The following is a 21676-nucleotide window of genomic DNA, read 5'->3' as shown; positions in this document are numbered from 1 at the left end:
GTGTTTGTGACTCACTATGAGTTGCAGCAGCTGAAGTCTGGATCATAACTGAATATGCCTCCACAGCTTTGAAGGAGACGAGTGTGATGACACATCTAGTTTTTATTGAAATAATTAGTAAATTCAAAATTTGCCTTAAATGTTTGGAGGTTTGGAAGTTTCTCAAAACTTCATCGTACAGATAAAATGTTTCATTTGTTGTTTTTTAATAACCAGATTAATACCAAGACTGTAATGACCAGCTTCAACCAGAGGGGCGGTCTATTGCTATATAATAGAGGCCCACTGCCGTGAAACACCGAAGCAGGTGTTTGACAGCAGGAAGTAGCTGTTAGAAACAAATCGATTCTGGAGGTTCACGAGACTTTAAACCACATTTGAAGATGAGACTGATGAGTCACACGTGCCTGAAGGATATGTATTAATGTTTTAATTCCGTGAGTATATGAAATATCCACTTTTCTCTGTGCATGTGTATTTTCTGGGGGATACTGGCCCATGTTGCTGTAGGCTGCTAGCTTGGTTCCTGATGCGCAGAGGGGGGGGCAGCGCGTCAGCTGCAGGGAAACTAGCTTCTGATTTCCCTGCGGCTCATTTTGCGTCTTTTTAGCTGAAAACGCTTTTTCTCGTTCAGAGCCGACGTCACAACAAAGCGACACAAAGAGGTTTTAATTCAAAGAGCCGGTTCAACACAAACCACGCAGCGGGTTAGCCTCGGCTAACGTCAGCTTTGTGTTCATGACAACCTGCCACAACCTGACAGCTAGGCTAGGTTAGCATCGCGTTCACTAAAGACAAGTTAACGAACCTGCAACATGGTGTAAGTGCAGTGGTCACCGTTGTGAGCTCAGCATCACATCACTGGGAGCTGCTCTGAACTCATGGATGCTCCACTGGTCTTAATGGGAAACGCTGCAGCCTGTTTCCTTCCTGAGCTGTTCAATCTATTTGTTAATAGCAGGTGTCAACATCCAGATTATGCAGATTAATGGATATTAATTAATTTAAATCAAGAGACTGAACTCATGCATCCAACGGACTAAGTAGGTTTTCTAAGTCACACTCATCTGTGAACTTGTTCTGCTTTTACTTTGGTGTTTACATGAAGCTCCCCAGGGTCACATTACTGTAGAAACGTAGGAATATGGCATTTATGTTATTATAATACTAATGGACATACACTAGAGGACTGCAACTATAAGTCTGTAAGACAAGAATAACACTCAGAAGAGAGCACAGTGACTATAATATTATTATTATATATAATAGTAATGATAATTCTAATTATTTTCTTTGTCAAGTATTTGTTTATAACATTTTAGTAAACGGTGTAAAATTACTATTTATAATTGTTCACAGCCCAAGTTGATATATTCACTTATCTTGTTTTATCTGAGAGAGCCCAACACATTCAGTCTACCCTCATACTATAATAGTTGAGATGCTTGAACCAGGTGATGAAGACAAACCTAAATCATGTTCATCATATTGCAGATAAGTTTCCTGTCAATTGAGCTGTTTATCAACCCACACGTGTTGTCTTCATTTCCCCTGGCGTGTCTTTGACTTCCAGCTGAGGCCCGCCTTAGGCAGAGTTCTCGTCCACACGTCATTCAGGTGAGGCGTGCTGGAAGTATGCAGCCCATGTACAGAAGAGATGCTGGAGTCTGGCACCAAACAAGAAGTCTTCTCTACAAGAACCTGCTCATCAAGTGGAGGACCAAACAGCAGAGTCTTCAGGTGCTTACTTTTCAGCAGGCTGGTGTGAGAGCTTGTTCTGCTCAGCTCATTGTGCGACTTTAGTCTTTATGTTTCACAATTAGATTGAAATCGGAGCCGGTATCATGCATGATGTCATGTAAAATGAGAACTTAATATAGATAATCTAAATTATTCAATTAACAGACTTGAATATCTTCACTACATACAATTTTTGTGTACTTTTATTATTATTATTATGACAGTTTAAACTTTTAGAACTGACAACTACATACATGTGACACACACTGGCATGGTCCACATTCTGTCTAGATCTCTGAGAAAGCTCTCTGTGGTTATTCCAGTGGAACCTCTCCCACTGTTAAAACACTTGGTGTGGTTGTGCTGTCGTGAGTTTGTTTGCTGAGCGTCAGTAAACATGTGACTGCTCCAGTGTATTAACAAACTACAATGCAATCTTAATGTCCATTTTATTAAATAAACAATAATGTTTCCTCTTTCCCTTTTTAAATTCTCTCTTGGCCATGCATTATTCATTTGGTTCAAGTTGCACTGATGCATTTGTAATGTCTCTGTGTATCAACAGTAGGATTGAGAAGTAGCACAGAGAAACCTTCCATAAAGAACTGTAGCAAAGTCCAGGGATTTGCTGAACTACAGTTTGAATAATACCTCCTGTACTTCATGTTTGTTACTGGTTACTGAATCCCCACTTAAACACATGTCCTTCAAACTCCACTTTGTGGATTTCACCTCATTTGCCTTGGAGGCAAAGTGTTGAGTGAGAGTTTAGTTTTGCATACACCCAGAACGTGTTTTACAATACACAATCTAGATCTCAAGGCAATGAGTCCCAGTTTATTGCTTCAATTTGCTGTGTTGCTTAAGGTCAAGTTGTAGCTTTATCTTTATGGTTTGAAGGAAAGACAAATGTCTCCTGTCATCTGTTTTACGAGGTCTGATCTATTCGGTATAGCCCCTGAATAGAGCATTAGTTTGCACTAGAAAAAAAAAATGTTTAAAGTATGTATTACTGACCTAGTATCAAATTTGTATTACCATGATGAATTACAGCAAATCCTGTGTGGTTTTCTCATCATCTGGTCCATTTTATGTTTTCTGTGCAGGAATTGATTTTACCTTTACTACTCTTGGGGCTGCTGATATTCATCAGTATCCTCAACCCTCACGTTTACTATGGAGGCATCAGCACCATGGAGCTGGAGCGGGAGGACCACTTCTTCAAGGGCCTGGGCTACACACCAATCACCAACATCACAACCCACATCATGGAGGAGGTGGCCCATCAGATGCGTACGTGTCTGAGACACATCTTGGTCTTAAAGTTAACATCTGCAGTAGAAGACAAACCTGTGATCCAATCACTCGATCTATATCGATCAGGCTGGAGGACAGGTGAAGTTTGTGATGCTTATCCTCCTCCTTGTGTGTTCAGTCTTGCAGAATAATCTGGAGATGTTTGCTAGCGAGGAGGACCTGGAGAACGCCAGCCTGTACGAGCCTTCCAGCTACGTTGGTGTGGTGTTCATGGACAGCTCGGCCACATCTTACAGACTGCGCTTCCCGTACAACCAGCTGCCTCTGCCCAGCGACTACACAGAATCTATTGGTAAAATTGTGACTCTCTTTTATTTACCTGTTGTGGGAACCTACCAGAGAGAGAATCAGACCTTTGATGAGGGAAGCTGTGAATACCCTGAGCTAACGGGTGAAGAACAGCTCAACAGATGCACAATCTCAAACTGGGTCAGAATTTCAGTTCAACATTTAGACAAAGCTGGAAAGACTAAAAGTCTAAGAATGTTCTTACGTCACTAATCCAAAAACCAGACTGGAACCAAATGGTTTCTAATCAGTGGGAAATCATTTGGCTGATATTGATTGTTCCTGAGGGATGGAACACAGGAACATATTGGAACGACCTTATTTAAACAAAAAAAGGAACGCAAAGAAAGATACAACTGCAAGAGCTGAAAATATCTGACATATCATTGTGTGTGTGTGTGTGTGCTTTTCCTCTTCTAGCAAACTGTTTCACCAGCTCCGTGAACTGCAGAGCAGCTAATTACTGGTACTCGGGCTTCATCCGCCTCCAGTCTCTGATCGATGCAGCCATCATCCAGGTGAGACATGCAGGAGATGTTCTGTTAACCCACTGGACCTTAAAGAGGGGGATGTTCTGTGTGCATGAAGCAATGACACAAGACCCTCGCTGATTCCTTTATCCTTTTTCTCATTAATATTTTAAAGATTTAATGATTCCTAATTTAATGGAAAATCATTGATAATGATAATTAGTCGCTGACCTTCCATAGATTCACCAGAGGATCATCTGGTTTCTGTTTACAGATGCAGACGAAGCGGGCCGTGCGGAGTGAGATGGACCTGAATGTGGTCATGATGGGGCAACCGGGTTCTGTGGAGGTGCAGAAGTTCCCCCACGCCCTCATCTCCATATACCTGGTCCTGGCCTTCACACCCTTCGTCACCTTCCTCATCGTCAATGTGGCAGCTGAGAAGGAGCAACGGCTCAAAGACACCATGACCATGATGGGACTCTACAACACAGCCTTCTGGTAAAACATCTAAAGGAGAGATTCAGTCTCTCTGTTCCACACGTGAGCGTCAGAAACTGATCACTTTGAACCTGTTTGTTGTTGGGGGGGCTACAGGCTGTCATGGGGCCTCCTGTACGCTGCTCTGGTGACCACGATGGCCTTCCTGATGTCCATCATCGCTACGTACACGGCGCTGTTCCCTAACAGTGACTTCTTAGTTGTTTTCGGCCTCATCTTCCTCTATGGAATATCCTCTGTAAGTACAGCTGATTACCTGCATTCTGTTGAAGAGATAGATCCTGATTCTCCTCCATCAGCCTTTTCCATTCCTCTCATCCTCTCTTCCATCCAACAGATCTTTTTCTCCTTCATGCTGACTCCATTATTTAAGAAGCCTAAGTTTGCCAGCACAGTGGGCTCCATGCTGACGGTGGTGTTCGGCTGCCTGTCGCTCTTCACCGTGCTGATGAGTGACTTCCCTCAGCCACTGGTGTGGCTCTTCTGCCTGCTCTCCCCCAGCGCCTTTTCAATTGGCATCGCACAGGTGACACAAACTCTCAATCACATCCACTCTGCATTCCTTGATTTCTTGGTGTTAGAGTTGTGCGATAATGTATCTTCTCCATGAATATAAATGGTTCTGGCTTGCTGATGTTATTTCCCTAACTGTGACCTCCAGCTTTCACCAGGGTCCATATCATATGTTAACTTTTCTTCCTCTTAGATTAGCTTGTTGATGACATGTATTGGTAGACAGTGTTTGCAGTGTGAAGACAGAGTAACATGGTCTGATGTGCATGTGTGTGTTGAATGTCAGGTGGTTTACCTGGAGGCTCAGGGAGACGGAGCTGTGTTTGGGTCCTTGACCAACGGGCCTCATCCTCTGTACGTGCCTCTGATCATGCTGGTTCTGGACTGCGTCCTCTATCTTCTGCTGGCTGTTTACCTGGACCAGGTTCTGCCTGGTAACTACACACTCATTGAATACTAAGTTTGCTCTAATACTGGTGGGCTTCAGTTTACCTGAGGGATCACTTTGTCTTATCATTGTTTGAATACTATTATCATGTGTCATACTTACATGTTGTGTGCTATGCAGGTGAGTATGGAATGAGGAGGTCCCTGTTGTACTTCCTGAAACCGTCCTATTGGTCCAAACGCACAAAGCGCTACGTTGAGGTGAGCTCGGTTTACGACGCGGAGGTGAACGGCGCTCCTGGTGTGGACGAGTCGGTCGAGCCCATTTCACCTGAGTTCAGAGGGAAAGAAGCCATTCGGTAAAAACCTGCATAGCTGCATTGAAGTTACATTTTCTATTTACAGTCTGAGAAATGCAGCTTGTTACACTTCTCCATGGTTACTACAGTTTTATCAAAAGTCATAAATGATATTGTAGCACCAGGCTACTTGTAATCCAGGTTTATCAAAGTTGTTATGAAATAACAATCTAAAAGACACAGGATTAACACGATCATATTTACACCTGACAACAATTAAGGCTTTAAATGTTTCCAGGAAGAATTCTGTTGCTCTGTCTCAATTCGGTGGCTGCATCCTTCAAAGGGGGCGATTGTCACTATCGTAATAATATGATAATAATAAAAATGCCTGTGGAGGATGTGTTTCATGGAGCCATCAAGGTGCGACGCTGTGACTCAGCAGGTTTTGAAATGCAGCTTTCCGAGGATGCAGTCCCTTAATGAAGACACAGAGTTGAGCTCAGTTAAAGATGGAGATGTTGCCAGACTCCACTGGCTGAAGACGGAGGCTGTGACATCTGCCTGTAACGTGACAGCTTCTATTGACTCTAACTCTAAGTTCTGCTTTGTTTTTGCTTGATCAATGTCCGGCAGAATCAATAATATCCATAAAGTGTATAAAGAGAAGGACAACGTGGTGGAGGCCCTGAGAGGTGAGAACACTTTCCTTTTCACCAGCTCAGCTCAGAACAGCCCTTGATGTGACTCTTCTTTAGATTAATCAAATGGTTCAGATAGTGAAGCATGTGGAATCTAATTTACCTCATTACATCAGATCCTTACAGCAGCTTATATTTCTAGATTGATTTCATCTTCTCCTTCTTTACATCCCCTCCCCAGGTTTGACCTTTGACATCTATGAGGGCCAGATCACGGCTCTGCTGGGACACAGCGGGGCTGGAAAGTCCACTCTCATGAACATCCTGTGTGGTATCTGCCCCCCCACCGATGGCTCGGCCACCATCTACGGCTCGCCGGTCGCAGAGATCGCCGATGGGTCCGAGATGAAGCAGCTGGTGGGAATCTGCCCCCAGTTCAACATCATCTTCGACGTTCTGACGGTGGAGGAGCACCTCCGGATATTCGCCGCCATCAAAGGGATCCGACCTGCAGACATTGACGCAGAGGTGATGTGATGGGAGACCAGTTCACTGAGAGAAGATCCTCTGTCTTATGTTTGGTAATAATGAGTCTTCAACATCAGGTTGTTCATCGTTGGTGTATATTTTTTTCTGTTTGATAGGTTAACAAAGTCCTGAAGGATCTGGACTTGGAGAAGATCATGACTGCTCAGGCCAAGAATCTGAGTGGAGGCCAAAAGAGGAAGATGTCTGTGGGCATCGCCATCCTCGGAGATCCCAAGGTACCTGAAGCTGGAAGTGGACACGTTCCATGTCTCAGTTCTCTGCCTCCATCAGCTGGGAGGTGTTTGCCTCATGATCTTCCTTTGTTTGTCAGATCCTGCTCCTGGATGAGCCCACAGCCGGCATGGACCCGTGCTCCAGACACCAGGTGTGGTCGCTGCTGAAGAACCGGCGAGCTGGCAGAGTCACGGTCCTGAGCACTCACTACATGGACGAGGCAGACATTCTCGCTGGTGAGAACTTGTTCTGTCACATAACGAAGACTCTCCCACTGTCACTCGTCTGTTGTTACGGTTCAACACAGATGCTGTTTCTTTTTTCTCCAGATCGCAAAGCTGTGATCTCTCAGGGTCAACTGAAGTGTGTGGGCTCCTCCATGTATCTCAAGATCAAGTGTGGTGTTGGATATCATCTCAGGCATGTAGATCCTCCTGGTGGAGCTGGTTGAGTCTCTGCATGTTTGAAACGTGAATGGCCCTTCGATGAACCGTTTTACAGATACTCTTATATATTTCTACATATCATGCAATAGGAAAAATAAGTTGTTGTCGTGTGAAAACATATTTTTTTATAACTGATTGAATATATAGATTCTTTTGTTTGAGCTTTAATTATTAATATGTCTTCCCCCTGTCACAGGATGTCGGTCAACGAGGGATGTGAAGCTGAAAACATCACGTCATTGGTCAAGCAGAACGTTCCCAAGGCGAAGTTGTCCCAGCAGCATGAGGCAGAGTTGACCTTCACGCTTCCCTTTGAGAGCATGGACACGTTTTCAGGTCAAATCCCACGACACAGAAATACCAGTGGAGTGAAATCCCAAGTTTCAGAGAAAACACTTTAAAGTCAACACAGGAAACCTGGTTTTGACTGACAGCTCTGAACCTGCACCAACTAACAACTGATGTGTTTGTTTATAGGTTTGTTTTCTGAGCTCGACTCTCGACCCAAACTGGGAATCATCAACTATGGGGTTTCCATGACCACACTGGAGGATGTTTTCCTTCGTCTGGAGGCGGAGTCTGAAGTGGACCAAGCTGGTGAGTGAGTGTGTGTGTGTGTAGAGAAGCAGTGATGAATATTAATAAAACCCAAATGTATGAATACAAGTATTTACCAGTGTCCTTGTTTCACGTGTGCAGATTACAGTGTGTTCAATCGGGAGCCGGCCGAGGACGACTGTGACACCAGCGCCTCCGTGGACGACACCGACCAGCGGCTGCTCACGTTCCCGGACAACAAGGCGGACGTGGTGTCGGGTCACGCTCTGTGGCGGCAGCAGTTCAGCACCGTGGCCTGGCTGCACATGCTCAACATGCACAGAGAGAGGAAGGCCTTCATTTACACGTTAGTGGGAAACCAGATCCAGTTTGAGGATGGACAGTGAATCAGAGTCTGTAGCAGTGAAGAGGACCTCTGCTGCAGGACCATGAGGAATCTCTGTGTGTGGGTTTGACCTGTTGACTCTTCCTTTGCAGTCTGGCCTTGTTCCTGGTGTATGTTGCTGCCCTGCTGGTCCTGTCTCTGTTCACCGGGAACATCCAGGTTCACTCATCAGATCGTCAGTTTCTTCCCATTTACCTCGTGAAGAAGGACCAGGTGCCTGGGAGATACACCACCAGCCTCCTGGTTCAGAACTCCTCTGGTGAGTCCAGACTGGACCTGTGACCCGGAGGGAAACAGACTGATCTCTGATATTTTGGAGGCTGGTTGTCTATGATGTATTCTGAAAATATAAACTTATAAACCCTGATACAATTCATCTGTAGAATATCCCATCAATCAATATTATTGGCTATACTGACTGATGTCCTACAGTTAAATTACACTCTATCCTGTATGATCACATGAATACCTCTCTACTGTCCCTCTTACACTCCCCTCAGGCTAGTTGTTGTGTACTTAGCTGTGTGTTGTTTTCCTCCTGTCAACAGACTCTGATATTTCGGACTTCGTCCACAACCTTGAGTCTCAGAACATAAAAGTGGAAATGATGAAACACAGTGACTACATGTCCGCAGCGCCCCACAGCGCCGCCATCAACGTGACGGGATCCAGCAAGGTCACTTTAATGGAATTCACTGTTGATGTCAGACATTACATGTGGGCTAACCCCCCCCTTACACCATGTAACCCTCCCCGACCCTTTATGCTCTCTCTGTTAACAGGGGTTCAGATACAGCGTTGCGTTCAACAGCACCACAGTCCACTCCCTGCCCATGGCCGTCAACGTGCTGAGCAACGCACTCCTCCGAGGCCTGAATGGAACCGGACCCATCCGAACCTGGACCAAGCCGTTTGATTACGTGAGGATTTAACAGCTAGGAGACAAATCTCATCTTTGCCGTTTCCCTGTAACACTTGAAGATTTAAAACTTTCCTCCTGTCACGTCCCTCAGCAAATCCCTGATGCCGCGTCCTACGCTCTGGTGTACATTGAGGCCATCATACTGGGAATGCTGGCAGCTGGAATGCCTGCCTATTTCGCAATGGACCACACTCGAGACCGAGAGGTAACCAGTAGTTTGTTTGGTAGAGCTCCTCCCAGCCTGGACACATAATGACATGTCAGATAATGTTCCACTCTGATCTATTGCTGAGCAGTCAGAGACGTAGACCAGCAGGAAACATGAGGTGAGAGAGAAGGTGTAACAAAGGTCTTCACACAGCCTCCCAGTTAGTATGTTGTTAGTGAGATGTTAGTGCCTCAGAGCTCAGTCACACCAGGATTCATAAGAGCAACATTTCAAGATTCTATTACTCAAATCACTGGATTCCGTTTGGACACAAAGATAAATCTTCGACCAATCACAAAGTGTGTATCACAACAGGTTTAAATCCCCGTCCAGCTCAAAGACATGCTGCGTGTTCTGCAGTGAGCTGAGACACAGAAAAGAAATGAGCTGGGTTCAGATGAACGGTGTTGACTCGGTGTCCAGTCCCATGTTCTTCTCTTCCTGGTGCTGACGTCGGCTCGGCACAATCCCCGGTTGTAGAGCAGATAGAAAGTGTTTGTCCTGTTACTCCTGGTTCCTCCTGATTCTGATCAACAGACGTTATTATTAATATCTGTATTAAACACTATGCAGATTTTCATCTCAAACATGAACATGGAGACTGTTTCCTCTCTTAGTCACACTCCTTGTTGAGGAGCTGTCCGATTTTTCACATTTGCCTGTTTTGTCCTCTTCAGATCAAGTGTCGCTCAACTCTGAGAATCTCTGGTCTGGTCCCATCGGCGTACTGGTGCGGCCAGGCAGCGGTGGACATCCCCTTCTACTACCTGATCCTGTCCTCCATGAGCATCATCCTTTTCTCCTTCCACACCGGAAGCCTGCTCACCTCCAGCAACCTCACCGCTGTGGTTCGTACTGTGGCATCGAACACCGGCTCACCGGCACAGAAACCAGCTTCCTGTGGAGTCACGTCTCCTCTCCTCTCTCCAGGTCCTGTGTATCGTTGGCTTCGGTCCGGCCATGATCCTCGTCACCTATGTGTTTTCTTTTGGCTTCGCCCGGGTCCAGAGCAACAGGGATTTCTTCTCCGTCATCTCCATGATGGTGAGACACATATGAAATGATGAGGAGGAGATTCAGAATGAGCCTCTGTTTCTGATTCTCACCAACACACTGTGATCATGTGATTCTTCTTGTGGAAGCTGGTCAGTGTTATTACTGGAGTCACATGCAGGTTTTCTTTGTGGGTGACTTGTGCCTCAGGTGTGTGTTGTGTCAGCCTCGTTGGTTCAGTTGTCGTTTGTGAATGACAACCTGGGACTGACCAGAAACCTGCACAACATCCTGTGCTTCCTCAACCCTCTGTACCCTCTCATGGGCTGCCTCAACTGCATCACCAAGGTGGGAGCACAACAACATCACTTCTCTACATGGGATGAGGTCACAGTAGACATGTCAGAGTTCCAGAGCGCTGGTGGAGCTTAAGCTTAAGAACCAGATGTTTTTCTCAGGAGTTGGTGCTGATCTCTCATTTTTATCCTAATGTGTAGTAGAAATGTAAAATACTATCTCTTTACAAACACAACTAGAAAAGCTCCCAGGAGAGTTCAGACCTCTGCCAGCGCCCGAGCTTTTAGATTCAATCCATTTCTCACCTTTCACAGTCGACGTTCCTTCCTCTTCTCTACGAGAAGAACTTCTTGTGGAAGAACCTGCTCATTGCCGTTATAGCTGTAAGTTTTCCATTTACTATCATTTCATGGCCAAAACTTTGATAACACAATGCAGGTGTGCGTTCAGCCATGAATCTGTGTGTGTCCTTGTGCTCAGCCTTATCTCCACATCATCCTGCTGCTTTTCGTGCTGCGCTGGCTGGAGATCCGTCACGGAGGCAGGACCATGAAGAACGATCAGTACTGCAGGTGATGAGCAGATCTCAGATCCTGGCTCCAGTTACAGGAAGCCACATTATTTTTAAACACTGATGCTCTCAGGAAAGGTTTTCACAGCTTAATTGTTTGTCCAAAGCCAAACGTGAAGTTTTTATTGAAACCTTCACAGGATCTCGTCCAAGTCAAAGCCCAAAGTGGAGAAGAACCCAGAAGAAGGTCAGAACGAGGACGAGGACGTTCAGATGGAGAAGGCCCGAGTGAAGGAGGCTCTCACCTGTCAGTCCTGTGAGGAGGTGAGTGTCTCTTCTTCTGTCTCAGAGGAATAAGAAGCTGTTCAATCTTGATCTTCTGAAAGGTGGTGAGCTTGAGAACAAGTTGATTTATAAACGAATCACTGAAGACGAGTTGATTCAGAGTCTCTTCTGTGTCTCCTCAGAAACCAGCTGTGGTGGTGAGTAACCTGAGGAAACAGTACAAAGGCAGAAGAGAAGGCTTCTCCCTCAACAAGTCCAGGAAGCTGGCCACGAAGAACGTTTCCTTCTGCGTTCGAAAAGGTCTGTGTGGCGAGTAGGGGGGGGGGGGGGATAGAAAACACAGAGTGGTTCTTCAACATCACTGCTTCACTTGTTCCTTCAGGGGAGGTTCTGGGACTGCTGGGCCCCAACGGATCAGGAAAGAGCACCATCATGCACATGTTGGCCGGGGACACCGACCCAACCGCCGGCCAGGTACCGAACAGATACTGTGAAGTACTGAGAGAAATATTAATACACAGAGTCACAGAGTTACTGGTTACCTGATGGACTGTTTCCTGTGTCCAGGTGCTGATGGGGGACTACAGCACTGAGTTCCGTCCCGTGGACAATCCTCTGGAGCACGTGGGCTACTGTCCCCAGGTGAACCCTCTGTGGCCCCGGGTCACTCTGCAGGAGCACCTGGAGATCTACGCCGCCGTCAAGGGCCTGAGAGGACAGGATGTGCCGGGGATCATCAACCGGTACGTCGGCCTCCAGCTCCACTAACTTCTTCTTCATGTGAACTATGAGAACCAGAGCACAGAGTTCCTGACGGTTGTTGTGTGTCTGTTGTGTTGTCAGTGTGGTGAACGCTCTGGAACTGAAGGACCACGTGAACAAACAAGCCAAGAGCCTGTCAGCAGGACTCAAGAGGAAGGTGAGGGTGCCCCCCCCCCCCCCCCCCGTCCATCCTCCCATCTCTCACAAAGAAGAAACTCCTTCACCCCCGACTGTGTCAACACAATAGAGACAGAGATTTTTATCACCTGAGGATTTCACATCTTTAGACCCAACCTACAGTTTCTAGTGAACCACATTAAAGACGTGTTGTGTCTTTCTTTCTGTTTGACCTCCACTGGTTTCTGGTCTGTTTCCAGTTGTGCTTTGCTTTGAGCATGATCGGGAATCCTCAGATCGTGTTACTGGATGAGCCGTCGGCCGGGATGGACCCCAAGTCCAAACAGCGCATGTGGTGAGACCTTAAAACCTTCTGGACTTTGTATTTCTAGATTCTAATGTGTCCGGGGCTGAATTTCAGTTCTTGTCCCAACCACAATATTCACGTCTTACTTTTCCAGTGTAATGACCTCGGTAGAGATGATTTCATTGTTTCACTCCACGTGTCTCTGTTGTGCAGGAGAGCGATCCGAGCTGCGTTCAAGAACCGGCAGCGAGGAGCCGTGCTCACCACACACTACATGGAGGAGGCGGAGGCCGTGTGCGACCGCGTGGCCATCATGGTGTCAGGGCAGCTGAGGTTCGTGCTCGCAGCTTTGTGGTGGAACGGGACGAGACGTTCAGAAAGTGAAGCTTCATGTTCCTTTGTTTCCAGATGCATCGGCTCCATCCAACATCTGAAAGGGAAATACGGTCGAGGTTACAGTTTGGAGGTGAAGCTCCGGGAGGAGCTGACGGGGCTCCAGCAGGTGGCGCTGCTGCACAAAGAGATTCTCCGGATCTTCCCTCACGCCGCCCGACAGGAGAGGTGAGAAAGTTCTCACTTGGAGCTGAACCCAGTTTGTGTCACTTGTTCATAACTGAGTGTAAAATCACACACACTTACTTCTATTGGTTGTTGACTTCCTGTGCAGCTTTGCTACTCTGATGGTTTATAAGATCCCCACAGAGGACGTCACGTCACTGGCCAAGTCTTTCTCCCAGTTAGAGAGCGGTGAGTCACTGCCACACACACACACACACACACACACAAACACACACACACTGTAACTTCTAACTCATTCAATGTCTTTTCTCTTCAGCAAAGCAAATGTTCAACTTTGAGGAATACAACTTCTCCCAGTCGACCTTAGAGCAGGTAACTGGTTTATTGAATCAACTTTATTTAATCTTTCTAAATGTGCGACCTGACTCTTCTCCTCTTCCTCGGGTTCTTCGTCCTCCAGGTGTTTATGGAGTTTGCCAAGGAGCAGGAGAACGAGGAGGAGGAGGTGGGCTCGCTCTCCACCACCTTCCAGTGGCAGCGTCTCCGTCAGGACGTCTCAGCCAATCACACGGACAGCATCGTGCACCAGCTGTGAGCCGGCTGCTGACCAGGACTCACGACCCCGTCCTGCCTCGGGCCTCAGAGCCTCACGCCCCCCCGCCCCGATGGAAGGGGACAGAGCTGGTGGGGGCTCGGCACCGGGGCTGTGTGTGTCTTTGAGCTCTGGGCTGTCACGGCTTCTTCCTGTGGGTCTGAGGTGAGCATGTGTGTAACCCTCGTCCACTGGTTTCCTGAGTCGCACTGACCGAGGGGCGGGGGGGGGTTCTTCCTCGACACGCCGACCTGACACCTCCTCCTCCTCCTCCTCCTGGCGGGGTTTTTATCTTCACAGGGAGTCAGTCAATGGAAAAATATCTATATAATATATGAATATGCTTTGTAACCCTCTCCGTCCGGTCTCGTCTGTCGGAGGCGTTGCGGTGAGTGTGTGTCTCCTCAGATGTTTTGTGTGTTGTGTTTGTGAAACAGTTCTGAAGCACTAACAGGGATCCTTCCACAATTGTACCAAAGCAGCACTTGTCTGAACCACACACTCTTCACACCTCGCACACACACACTGAGAAGTGCTTTGGTTGTTTAGTGTCGGTAGCATGTGCGTTACTAGTTTGATATGATGTGGGTCAGTGAATTGAAGGAGTTGAAACACTGGAGAGGAGTCGCTCGTCCTGCAGAGTCCAGAGAGAACGAGTCACAACACGTTTTCATTTCCGAGGCTGAAGATCTGATTCTCTTGTTGAGGGGCGGAGCTTGTTGAAACGTTGTTCGTCTCTCGGCAGGTTTTTAGAGGATTTTTTGATAAAACAGATTTTGAATGTACGTGATGGGGGGGGGGGGGGGGGTTGTTGTCACTGGGCTCTTTGGAGCTGCTGTTTCACTTTGAATCAGGCAGCAGTGTATTAACTATCTAGCCTGTTCTGTGTGTATGAGTGTGTGTTTTCTGTTTTGTGTCTTTACTGTGTGTAGCTGCAGAGTCTTAGTCTTTATACAAGCTGGTTAGGGTTAGCAAACCCATGAATTGTAATTTTCTGATGGCGAGAGGACGACGAGGTGACGGGAATCTTAGACACTTTTATTTTGAAGCATCAGTTCGGTGACTCAGCACTTTGAGGTCTGTTGCGATGATCGGTTCAAAGTAAAGTTTGAGAACTCGAGACGCTCAAGCTTTTATTTTAATGTCAAGTGAACGATTTCTATTTGATTTATGGATATTTTTTAAAACATGGGACTTGAGTTTATTCTCCGTCAGGTGTCGGACTCAGATTCGACTTCTGAAGGTTTTTCAACGTGTCAGGAAGTTCGTCTCACAGGCTTTTATCTGATGAGTCATCATTTACCAGGGGGTGATGATTGTTATTATTAATATGACACACTATGAACATACTACAGTCTACAGACACACCACAGACACACTATGAACATACTACATTCTACAGACACACCACAGACACACTACAGAAATCCTACATTAACTAAAGACCAAGTAAAGCGTTGATATTTGCAGTTGTGTGTAATTTGTCCATTTTAAATGTGAGACTTTATTTGACGTGTTTACTTTTTGCACATTAAAAAGGGTTGAAGTGAAACACTGGCCTCACATATATTTACACACAAACATATGTTTAATCTTTGTTCTCTCCATGAAGAATCATGTTGTCATATTAAACATTCATGTGAATGTTGTGTGGATCAGTTTCAGTCTCATGTCTCCATCTAAAGAAGAAACTCAACTAAAGCTTCACACTTCATTCAGATTACTAAACTCTCTGCGGCGCTGGAGGTGGAGCCGGTTACGTGGTTTTTTTTCCTGGTGTTGGTTGTGTTGAACTATTTCTGGGAAATTTTATAACCGTTCTTTCTATTATGCAATCTTTGTAAGATGATGTGTGCACTGATTTTATTTTTGAAATACTGTGATTGAGCTGTGTGCTGTGTTTCCCTCACGTCTGAAGGGACACTCGTCATTATTGTATTTGACCTTTTCATGAATAAATGTTGATCCAGATTATTTGTCTTTTGTTTGATGGACATAATGAAGATGGAAGTATTGACAAGTTGTTGTGCTTAATTTTTAGCACATTATAAATATAATGGAAGAAGGAAATATAAACGGTTTCACTGTGATTTTACGTGTTGAACACTGAACTAACACCTGCAGCTTTATTAATTTATACAATTCTGCCTGCAAAGTGTTTTTATTTATATTTGACATTTCACAACATGTTAATTCAGTCTATTTATATGAGAACAACATTATTTAACGTTTAAGAAGAGATTGTTTTATTTTGAAATTCTTAAACGGAAGTGCAACTATGCTATTATATTAGGCTTAACGTCCCTGCGTGGTTTTGTCCCTGTGCTGCCTCCGGGTGGCCACATGGTGTAACTACATCACTGTGTACTTCATGTTGGTTCTGAGGTGATGCTAATTTCAGACGTGCACTGCCCCCTAGGGGACACAAGGTGAAACTGCTGCACCTCAGTAAAGTTCGCGTTAATGCAGATGTAACAGGTTATTTACACTTCCACCAAAGTCTTTCAAAATACAGCGAGCAAACTAAATCAATATGTAATAAAGCTGAAATAAATATGATAAATATTTTACTGTAAATGAATGAAATACAGAGAAATAGATTAAACTAATACTGGAAATAGTACATAATATCTAGGAGCATTAAAAGTTATCAACAGTCCTCCGCTGTTTCATATACATGGGGGGGGGGGGGGGGATTTACTGCCCTCGAGTTTTATAAATGAAAAATTGCTACAAATAAAATCGTTTGTGTATAAAATCAAATAAATATGAAATAACTTGGAATTTATTCAAGAGACCAAAGGTCGTTTTAAATCTTTCACTGAAGACAAAAGTAAATACAAATAATGAACACAAATCCGGAAGGAAACATTTTGACTAATGATCAGAGTGATTACTTCCGTTTCAGGGAATTATTCTGAAAGTGCTCACTCTTGTCGCCTCATGAGGGCAGCAGTGAGTAGTGGACCCATGGGTATTTAATTAAAACTAAATTGACGTGTAAATGAAATAAAATCCAGGCGTCGTTGATTTAAAGTTTCAACTTGATTTAAATGTAATAAATTAAATCTGTGAAGCTGTTATTAACGACCTCTGTGGCTGGTTCCGTACTTCCGGTCGTGGGTGTGGCCTCTGACAGAGTAATGGTGGAGCCGCGTCGCTGGTACTCGTCTCACTCGAGCCTCTCAGAGCTGGTCTGACGGATCGTGGCCCCTGAGCTCGGACTTCGCTTCGGAATCGAACTGTGATGCGTCGTCACGATGGGAAACATCTTCGGGAAAAAGAAAGTGACGCGCGTGACGGAGCAAGACAAGGCGATTCTGGTGAGTCAGGGTTAGCATTAGCATCGGCTAGCTGTCAAACTGCGTTAGGAAATGTGTCGTTTTAACTTCTCTGCTCTGCACAAACTACCAACACAAACTTTAAACTACACAACGTCCACACTTCACACTCAGTAAATAAGTTCTCTTCTGTTCGGCGCAACTTTCTGTGTAATAACAACTTTGTATAAACTTTATTATCTCCTATAAAACCTGCCTCTGCAACCATAGTCACAGGAAACACTACTTATGAATTACCAATTAAAAACCGTCATTACAGTGGAGATCAGATGTTTCTGTGCCGAGTGGAACTAAAGATCCTATTTGAAGTCTTACTCTTGTTATTTCATTGACATGTTTGAATATTGTTGTCGTGTGTAGGTTTAAAAGTTCATATTAATGTTTTACTGATGAAGTTCTGTCAGAGCATCTGATCCACTGTAGTTACACCAGAGTAAAGCTGCTCAGGAGGAAGCTGCTGGTTAATTATTAATAATATGTATTAAATCATATCAGAAATGTGAATGTGACATTTCTTGCTTGTGAGCAGATGTTTCCCTTGATCCTGATCCTTTGATCTCTGTGCCCTGCAGCAACTGAAGCAGCAGAGAGATAAACTGCGTCAGTACCAGAAGAGGATCCACCTGCAGCTGGAGAAGGAGCGAGCTCTGGCCAAGCAGCTGCTGAAGGATGGGAGGAAAGAGTGAGTGTGGAAACAGCAGGAGAACACAGGAGCAGCTGTTACACACAACTTGTGTGTGTGAGGAGCAAAACTCCTCCAGAGGCTGAGATCAGGGCAGGAAACAAACAGACTGATTTTAAATCAGTGAATCGATCTGTTGGTTCCACGCTGAGGAACCTGACTCACAGCCGTCCAGATTATTGTCGTTAAACCATAATATTCTATCTTTCAGATGAATCTTTTCTGTGTTTCTACATTTCTTATCTTTGTTTATAATCTTTACTTGCTGTGAGTCTAATGCTCCTTTCGTTTGTGTGAAAACAGCAAAGCTCTCCTCCTGCTGAAGAAGAAGCGCTACCAGGACAAACTGCTGGACAAGACGGAGAATCAGATCAGCAACCTGGAGCGACTGGTGAGTGAGCGGAGCGCCGCAGGGACTCGACCTGCAGCCGCTCCACTAACACTCCTCCTTCTCCTGCTCCTCCCAGGTTCAAGACTTGGAGTTCGCCCAGATCGAGCAGAAGGTGCTCGACGGCTTGAAGGTCGGAAACGAGTGTCTGAAGAAGATGCACGAGGTCGGTGGTGAAGTTGTACTCTATACAGTTACAGTCACATGGTGGGAATCACTGGTTATTGATGGGATCCGGTCAAATGTCTTCTTCACTGCAGGTGATGTCGATTGAGGAAGTGGAACGGATCATGGATGAAACTCAAGATTCCATCGATTACCAAAGGGTGAGTCCCACAAACACCTCGGCTGTAGAGAGCCAGTCTGTTTATTTACCCTCAGCTTCATGAGACCATATTCATAGAAAGTGAAACTGATAATAATGATGGAGAATCACATATAATTCTCTTTCCTCGAGGATCTTAACTGAGAGTGTTTGTTCTCCTGCAGCAAATCGACGAGATGTTGGCCGGCTCGTTCACACAGGAGGATGAAGACGCTGTTCTCGCTGAGCTGGAGGCCATTACTCAGGTGTGTGTGTGTGTCTGTGTGTGTGTGTGTGTGTGTGTGTGTGTGTGAAGCTGCGCCTCAGTGTCGTCCTCTGTCTCATCTGTTTCTTAAACCTTCAGGGAGACGTGGATCTTCCCGAGGTTCCTTCAGACGAGCTGCCAGACGTTCCAGAGGAGGAGGAGGAGAAACCAGGTTCGTTCTCTCCGTCTCAAATCCCCTCAGAGCTGTGTTTGTGTTGCTGGTGTCATGAGGTCTTTCCTTCAGACGTCTAGTTCTTAAACCTCGGTCCTGTGAACCTGACCCTGTTTTTCTTTCAGAGCGAGAACGTCCCAGAAAGAAACCAGCGCGAGAGCTGCTCGCCGCATGAGAGCACGCCGACCTCCAGCTGCTGGTTCTCTACAACACTCCAGTCCCACAGGAAACAAACATTTAGCAGGAAGCCTCGCTCCCTCACTGCTCCGTCAGAAAGGGGCAGCGGCTTCCAGACACTGATCTTCCTCCAACTCCTCCGGTGGCTGTTTGTCCTCTGCTGCAGGACGACACTTGAACGCATCACGACTGGGTTTTCAGAAACTTTGACAAACGCTGATTTTCCTCCTGATGACATTAGACGATTAACTCTAACCTCTGATTCATGTTCTTCTCCACTAAATCATTTCCATAACTTACCTTTAATATGTGTGATTTCCCCCCCCCCCATCAGTGTTAATTAGTCTGTAATGATTCAGTCATTTCCTTTGTGACACTCAAGGATCTTAATTAAAAAACTGTAGCAACAAGAATCTCTCTCCAGACACAAAGTCTGAGTTGTTCTGAATAACACGATTCAGTTTTTCATCGGTTCCACTTTCCAATGAAGAAATATTCAGCAGGAGACGTCTCAGAATCCAGATGAAAAGAAAAACTGTATTTCAAACTTCAGCTCAGAAAATACACGAGTTCGGAAGCAAATCAGGAACGAATATTACATAAGTCAATTGGTTTCATGATGATGCAGCTTATCACTGTTTTCATTGACCAGAATAACGTTAGTTCTCCGTCTATAAAGATTGTTTTTAAAATCTGAAAATGAGATTCGGAACATTTTAAATACTCGACAGCCCCAGGAGTTTTGTTTCTATATAGACTACTGAGCTCTGTTCAGACCTGCTCCTCCTCCTCTTCCTCCTCTTCATCAGTCGTCCTGACCTCGAGCTCTTTTCAAACATTTAACCCTGAAACTTAAAGTTGAAACTTTTGCTTTAGTTTCACAGCAAAGCCTCTGACCTGTTTCCGCTGAACTTCGCTCATCACATCATCTGAAGGTTTCACAACAGGATGTTGATCTTCAACATGTTCACAAAACCTGGATCTTAAGTGTCATCAACACACAAAAATTTTTCTGAGTTTCACTGAGTGGAACATAAGTTACACATGTTTAAATCACAGAATCATAAAGCTTGTGTTTCTCTGAAGATCCAGTTCATCTGTAAATCACTTCATGTCAGACAGAAAACACTGATGACATCATCAGCTTTGCTTTAAATTAGTTTCTGTAAATTCTTTTTCAATAAAGTTGAGTTTTTATTGTCACAACTTGTGTTGTTTTACCGGGACTGACCACAGGGGGGCAGCAGGAGACACGAATCTGATGCAGGTGAAGTTTGTGACATGCTCGTCTCCACTGCAGGAAAAATACCTTCTACATCACAAGACAACTCCCACACTTGAACTGGTTCTTTACAGAAGGTTGTAAAGTTGTGAAGTTAACTGAGGAGGAACCTAAACATTAATTATAGAAGCTTTCAAATACAAGTCGAACTTTACATGTGATCAACAAGACAGAAGATTTAAAAATGAGTTGAACTTTCAGATTTAGAGACTTAAACGCACCGAACCAATCATCACAGAAAAGTCAATAAAAGAAAGTTAAGGTTCAATAAAAAAAACCTTTTCTATCATCGTTAAAGATAAACTGTATAAAATAAATTCATAAATAGATGATGAAACCCGACAAAAGGGCTGGACTAGATGAGGTTTTCTGGTGTTGGTCCCTAATTATCAAATGAACAAATATTAGAATCATTACAAGTCAAGAGGAATGAATGAAGTTCTGTTCAGTCACTTCTCTGCTTCTCTCCCTGACGTCCCTCAGGACCTTGTTCTCTCTTCACTGATCTAAAAGCAAAGTCGAACTTGAAGCTCATTCCTGTGATAAAAACACAAAGTGAACCTTTGCAAAATAAAACAAAAACCTCTGAAATACTTTCCTCAAATGAACCTTGACTTTTCTTCTTTGAGGCCTAAACTGAACCAGCCTGAATGGTCTTTGTGGAGTTCAGTGGGCGAGCTCTTTCTGAATGGAGAGTTGAGCCACTGGTTAGTGTGGGAGAGGGAGACGCCCACACAGGAACCTGATGAATCACAGACCTGAAGAGAGAAACAGCCTGAGAGGACGAGTGGGACGACGTGAAGAGGAGATCAATCACCGCAGCTGAATGGAGGCTGAAGGTGTGTAGGTGTGTGAGTGTATGTGTCCCCCCCCCCCCCCCCCACACACCTCAGCACTGCCTACATCACTCCACCTCCACAGTCACAGAAAGTCCAGGTCTCCATGTTCCACTGAAGCTTTGTGCTGAGAGAGTCTGATGAACTTCTGCTCTTCAGGACTCGGTCACATGATCCTGTGACTTTCTTCTGCTTTTAGTTGTTAAGGTGTGAAATCTTCAGGTCGAGTCTCAAATCAAACTCTTTAGTTTCACACCTGAAGAAACACTCGTCTTCATCACTGTCAGACTTGGGTGTCCAATCAATGTAAGACAAGAGTGATGACCTCTACACAGAAATCATGACTTAAGATCAAAGCGCCCCCTGGTGGCAAAAGGAAATGTTTTTTTTTTAGAGCGTTTCACTCTCG

General features: G+C 45.0%; 2 protein-coding genes across 2 annotated transcripts; both read left to right on the top strand.

The window, feature by feature from the left end:
* The first annotated feature begins 315 nt into the window (after positions 1 to 315).
* Positions 316 to 15791, top strand: abca5 (ATP-binding cassette, sub-family A (ABC1), member 5). Its single transcript, XM_062414201.1, has 38 exons — positions 316 to 437; positions 1574 to 1740; positions 2847 to 3033; positions 3176 to 3349; positions 3766 to 3863; positions 4090 to 4316; positions 4413 to 4554; positions 4654 to 4842; positions 5116 to 5263; positions 5398 to 5575; positions 6152 to 6210; positions 6398 to 6684; positions 6801 to 6920; positions 7016 to 7154; positions 7248 to 7338; positions 7561 to 7700; positions 7842 to 7961; positions 8064 to 8268; positions 8400 to 8566; positions 8856 to 8983; positions 9090 to 9227; positions 9321 to 9434; positions 10115 to 10285; positions 10368 to 10481; positions 10641 to 10778; positions 11042 to 11110; positions 11208 to 11299; positions 11439 to 11562; positions 11706 to 11823; positions 11906 to 11997; positions 12091 to 12266; positions 12367 to 12442; positions 12663 to 12757; positions 12923 to 13042; positions 13118 to 13270; positions 13377 to 13456; positions 13545 to 13600; positions 13689 to 15791. The coding sequence occupies exons 2-38, from the start codon at positions 1636 to 1638 to the stop codon at positions 13821 to 13823; spliced, it is 4965 nt and encodes a 1654-aa protein (XP_062270185.1). The 5' UTR covers positions 316 to 437; positions 1574 to 1635; the 3' UTR covers positions 13824 to 15791.
* A 1153-nt stretch (positions 15792 to 16944) lies between these two features.
* Positions 16945 to 20355, top strand: chmp6b (charged multivesicular body protein 6b). The gene is made up of 8 exons (XM_062414200.1): positions 16945 to 17143; positions 17734 to 17843; positions 18147 to 18234; positions 18311 to 18397; positions 18492 to 18557; positions 18721 to 18801; positions 18900 to 18972; positions 19098 to 20355. The coding sequence occupies exons 1-8, from the start codon at positions 17081 to 17083 to the stop codon at positions 19145 to 19147; spliced, it is 618 nt and encodes a 205-aa protein (XP_062270184.1). The 5' UTR covers positions 16945 to 17080; the 3' UTR covers positions 19148 to 20355.
* Positions 20356 to 21676: the final 1321 nt, after the last annotated feature.

Source organism: Platichthys flesus, chromosome 20, assembly GCF_949316205.1.
Source record: "Platichthys flesus chromosome 20, fPlaFle2.1, whole genome shotgun sequence".
NCBI classification, from domain to species: domain Eukaryota; kingdom Metazoa; phylum Chordata; class Actinopteri; order Pleuronectiformes; family Pleuronectidae; genus Platichthys; species Platichthys flesus.
Note: the sequence above shows the minus strand (reverse complement) of the source record. Positions and strands in the feature narration are given on the sequence as shown.

Coding starts and splice junctions, on each gene's coding strand:
- abca5 (XM_062414201.1), top strand. CDS start 1,636: ATGCAGCCCATGTACAGAAGAGATGCTGGAGTCTGGCACCAAACAAGA. Junction 4,555..4,653: donor TCCTCTATGGAATATCCTCT/GTAAGTACAGCT, acceptor TCCATCCAACAG/ATCTTTTTCTCCTTCATGCT. Junction 13,457..13,544: donor TTTCTCCCAGTTAGAGAGCG/GTGAGTCACTGC, acceptor TTTTCTCTTCAG/CAAAGCAAATGTTCAACTTT.
- chmp6b (XM_062414200.1), top strand. CDS start 17,081: ATGGGAAACATCTTCGGGAAAAAGAAAGTGACGCGCGTGACGGAGCAA. Junction 17,144..17,733: donor AGCAAGACAAGGCGATTCTG/GTGAGTCAGGGT, acceptor TGTGCCCTGCAG/CAACTGAAGCAGCAGAGAGA. Junction 17,844..18,146: donor CTGAAGGATGGGAGGAAAGA/GTGAGTGTGGAA, acceptor GTGTGAAAACAG/CAAAGCTCTCCTCCTGCTGA.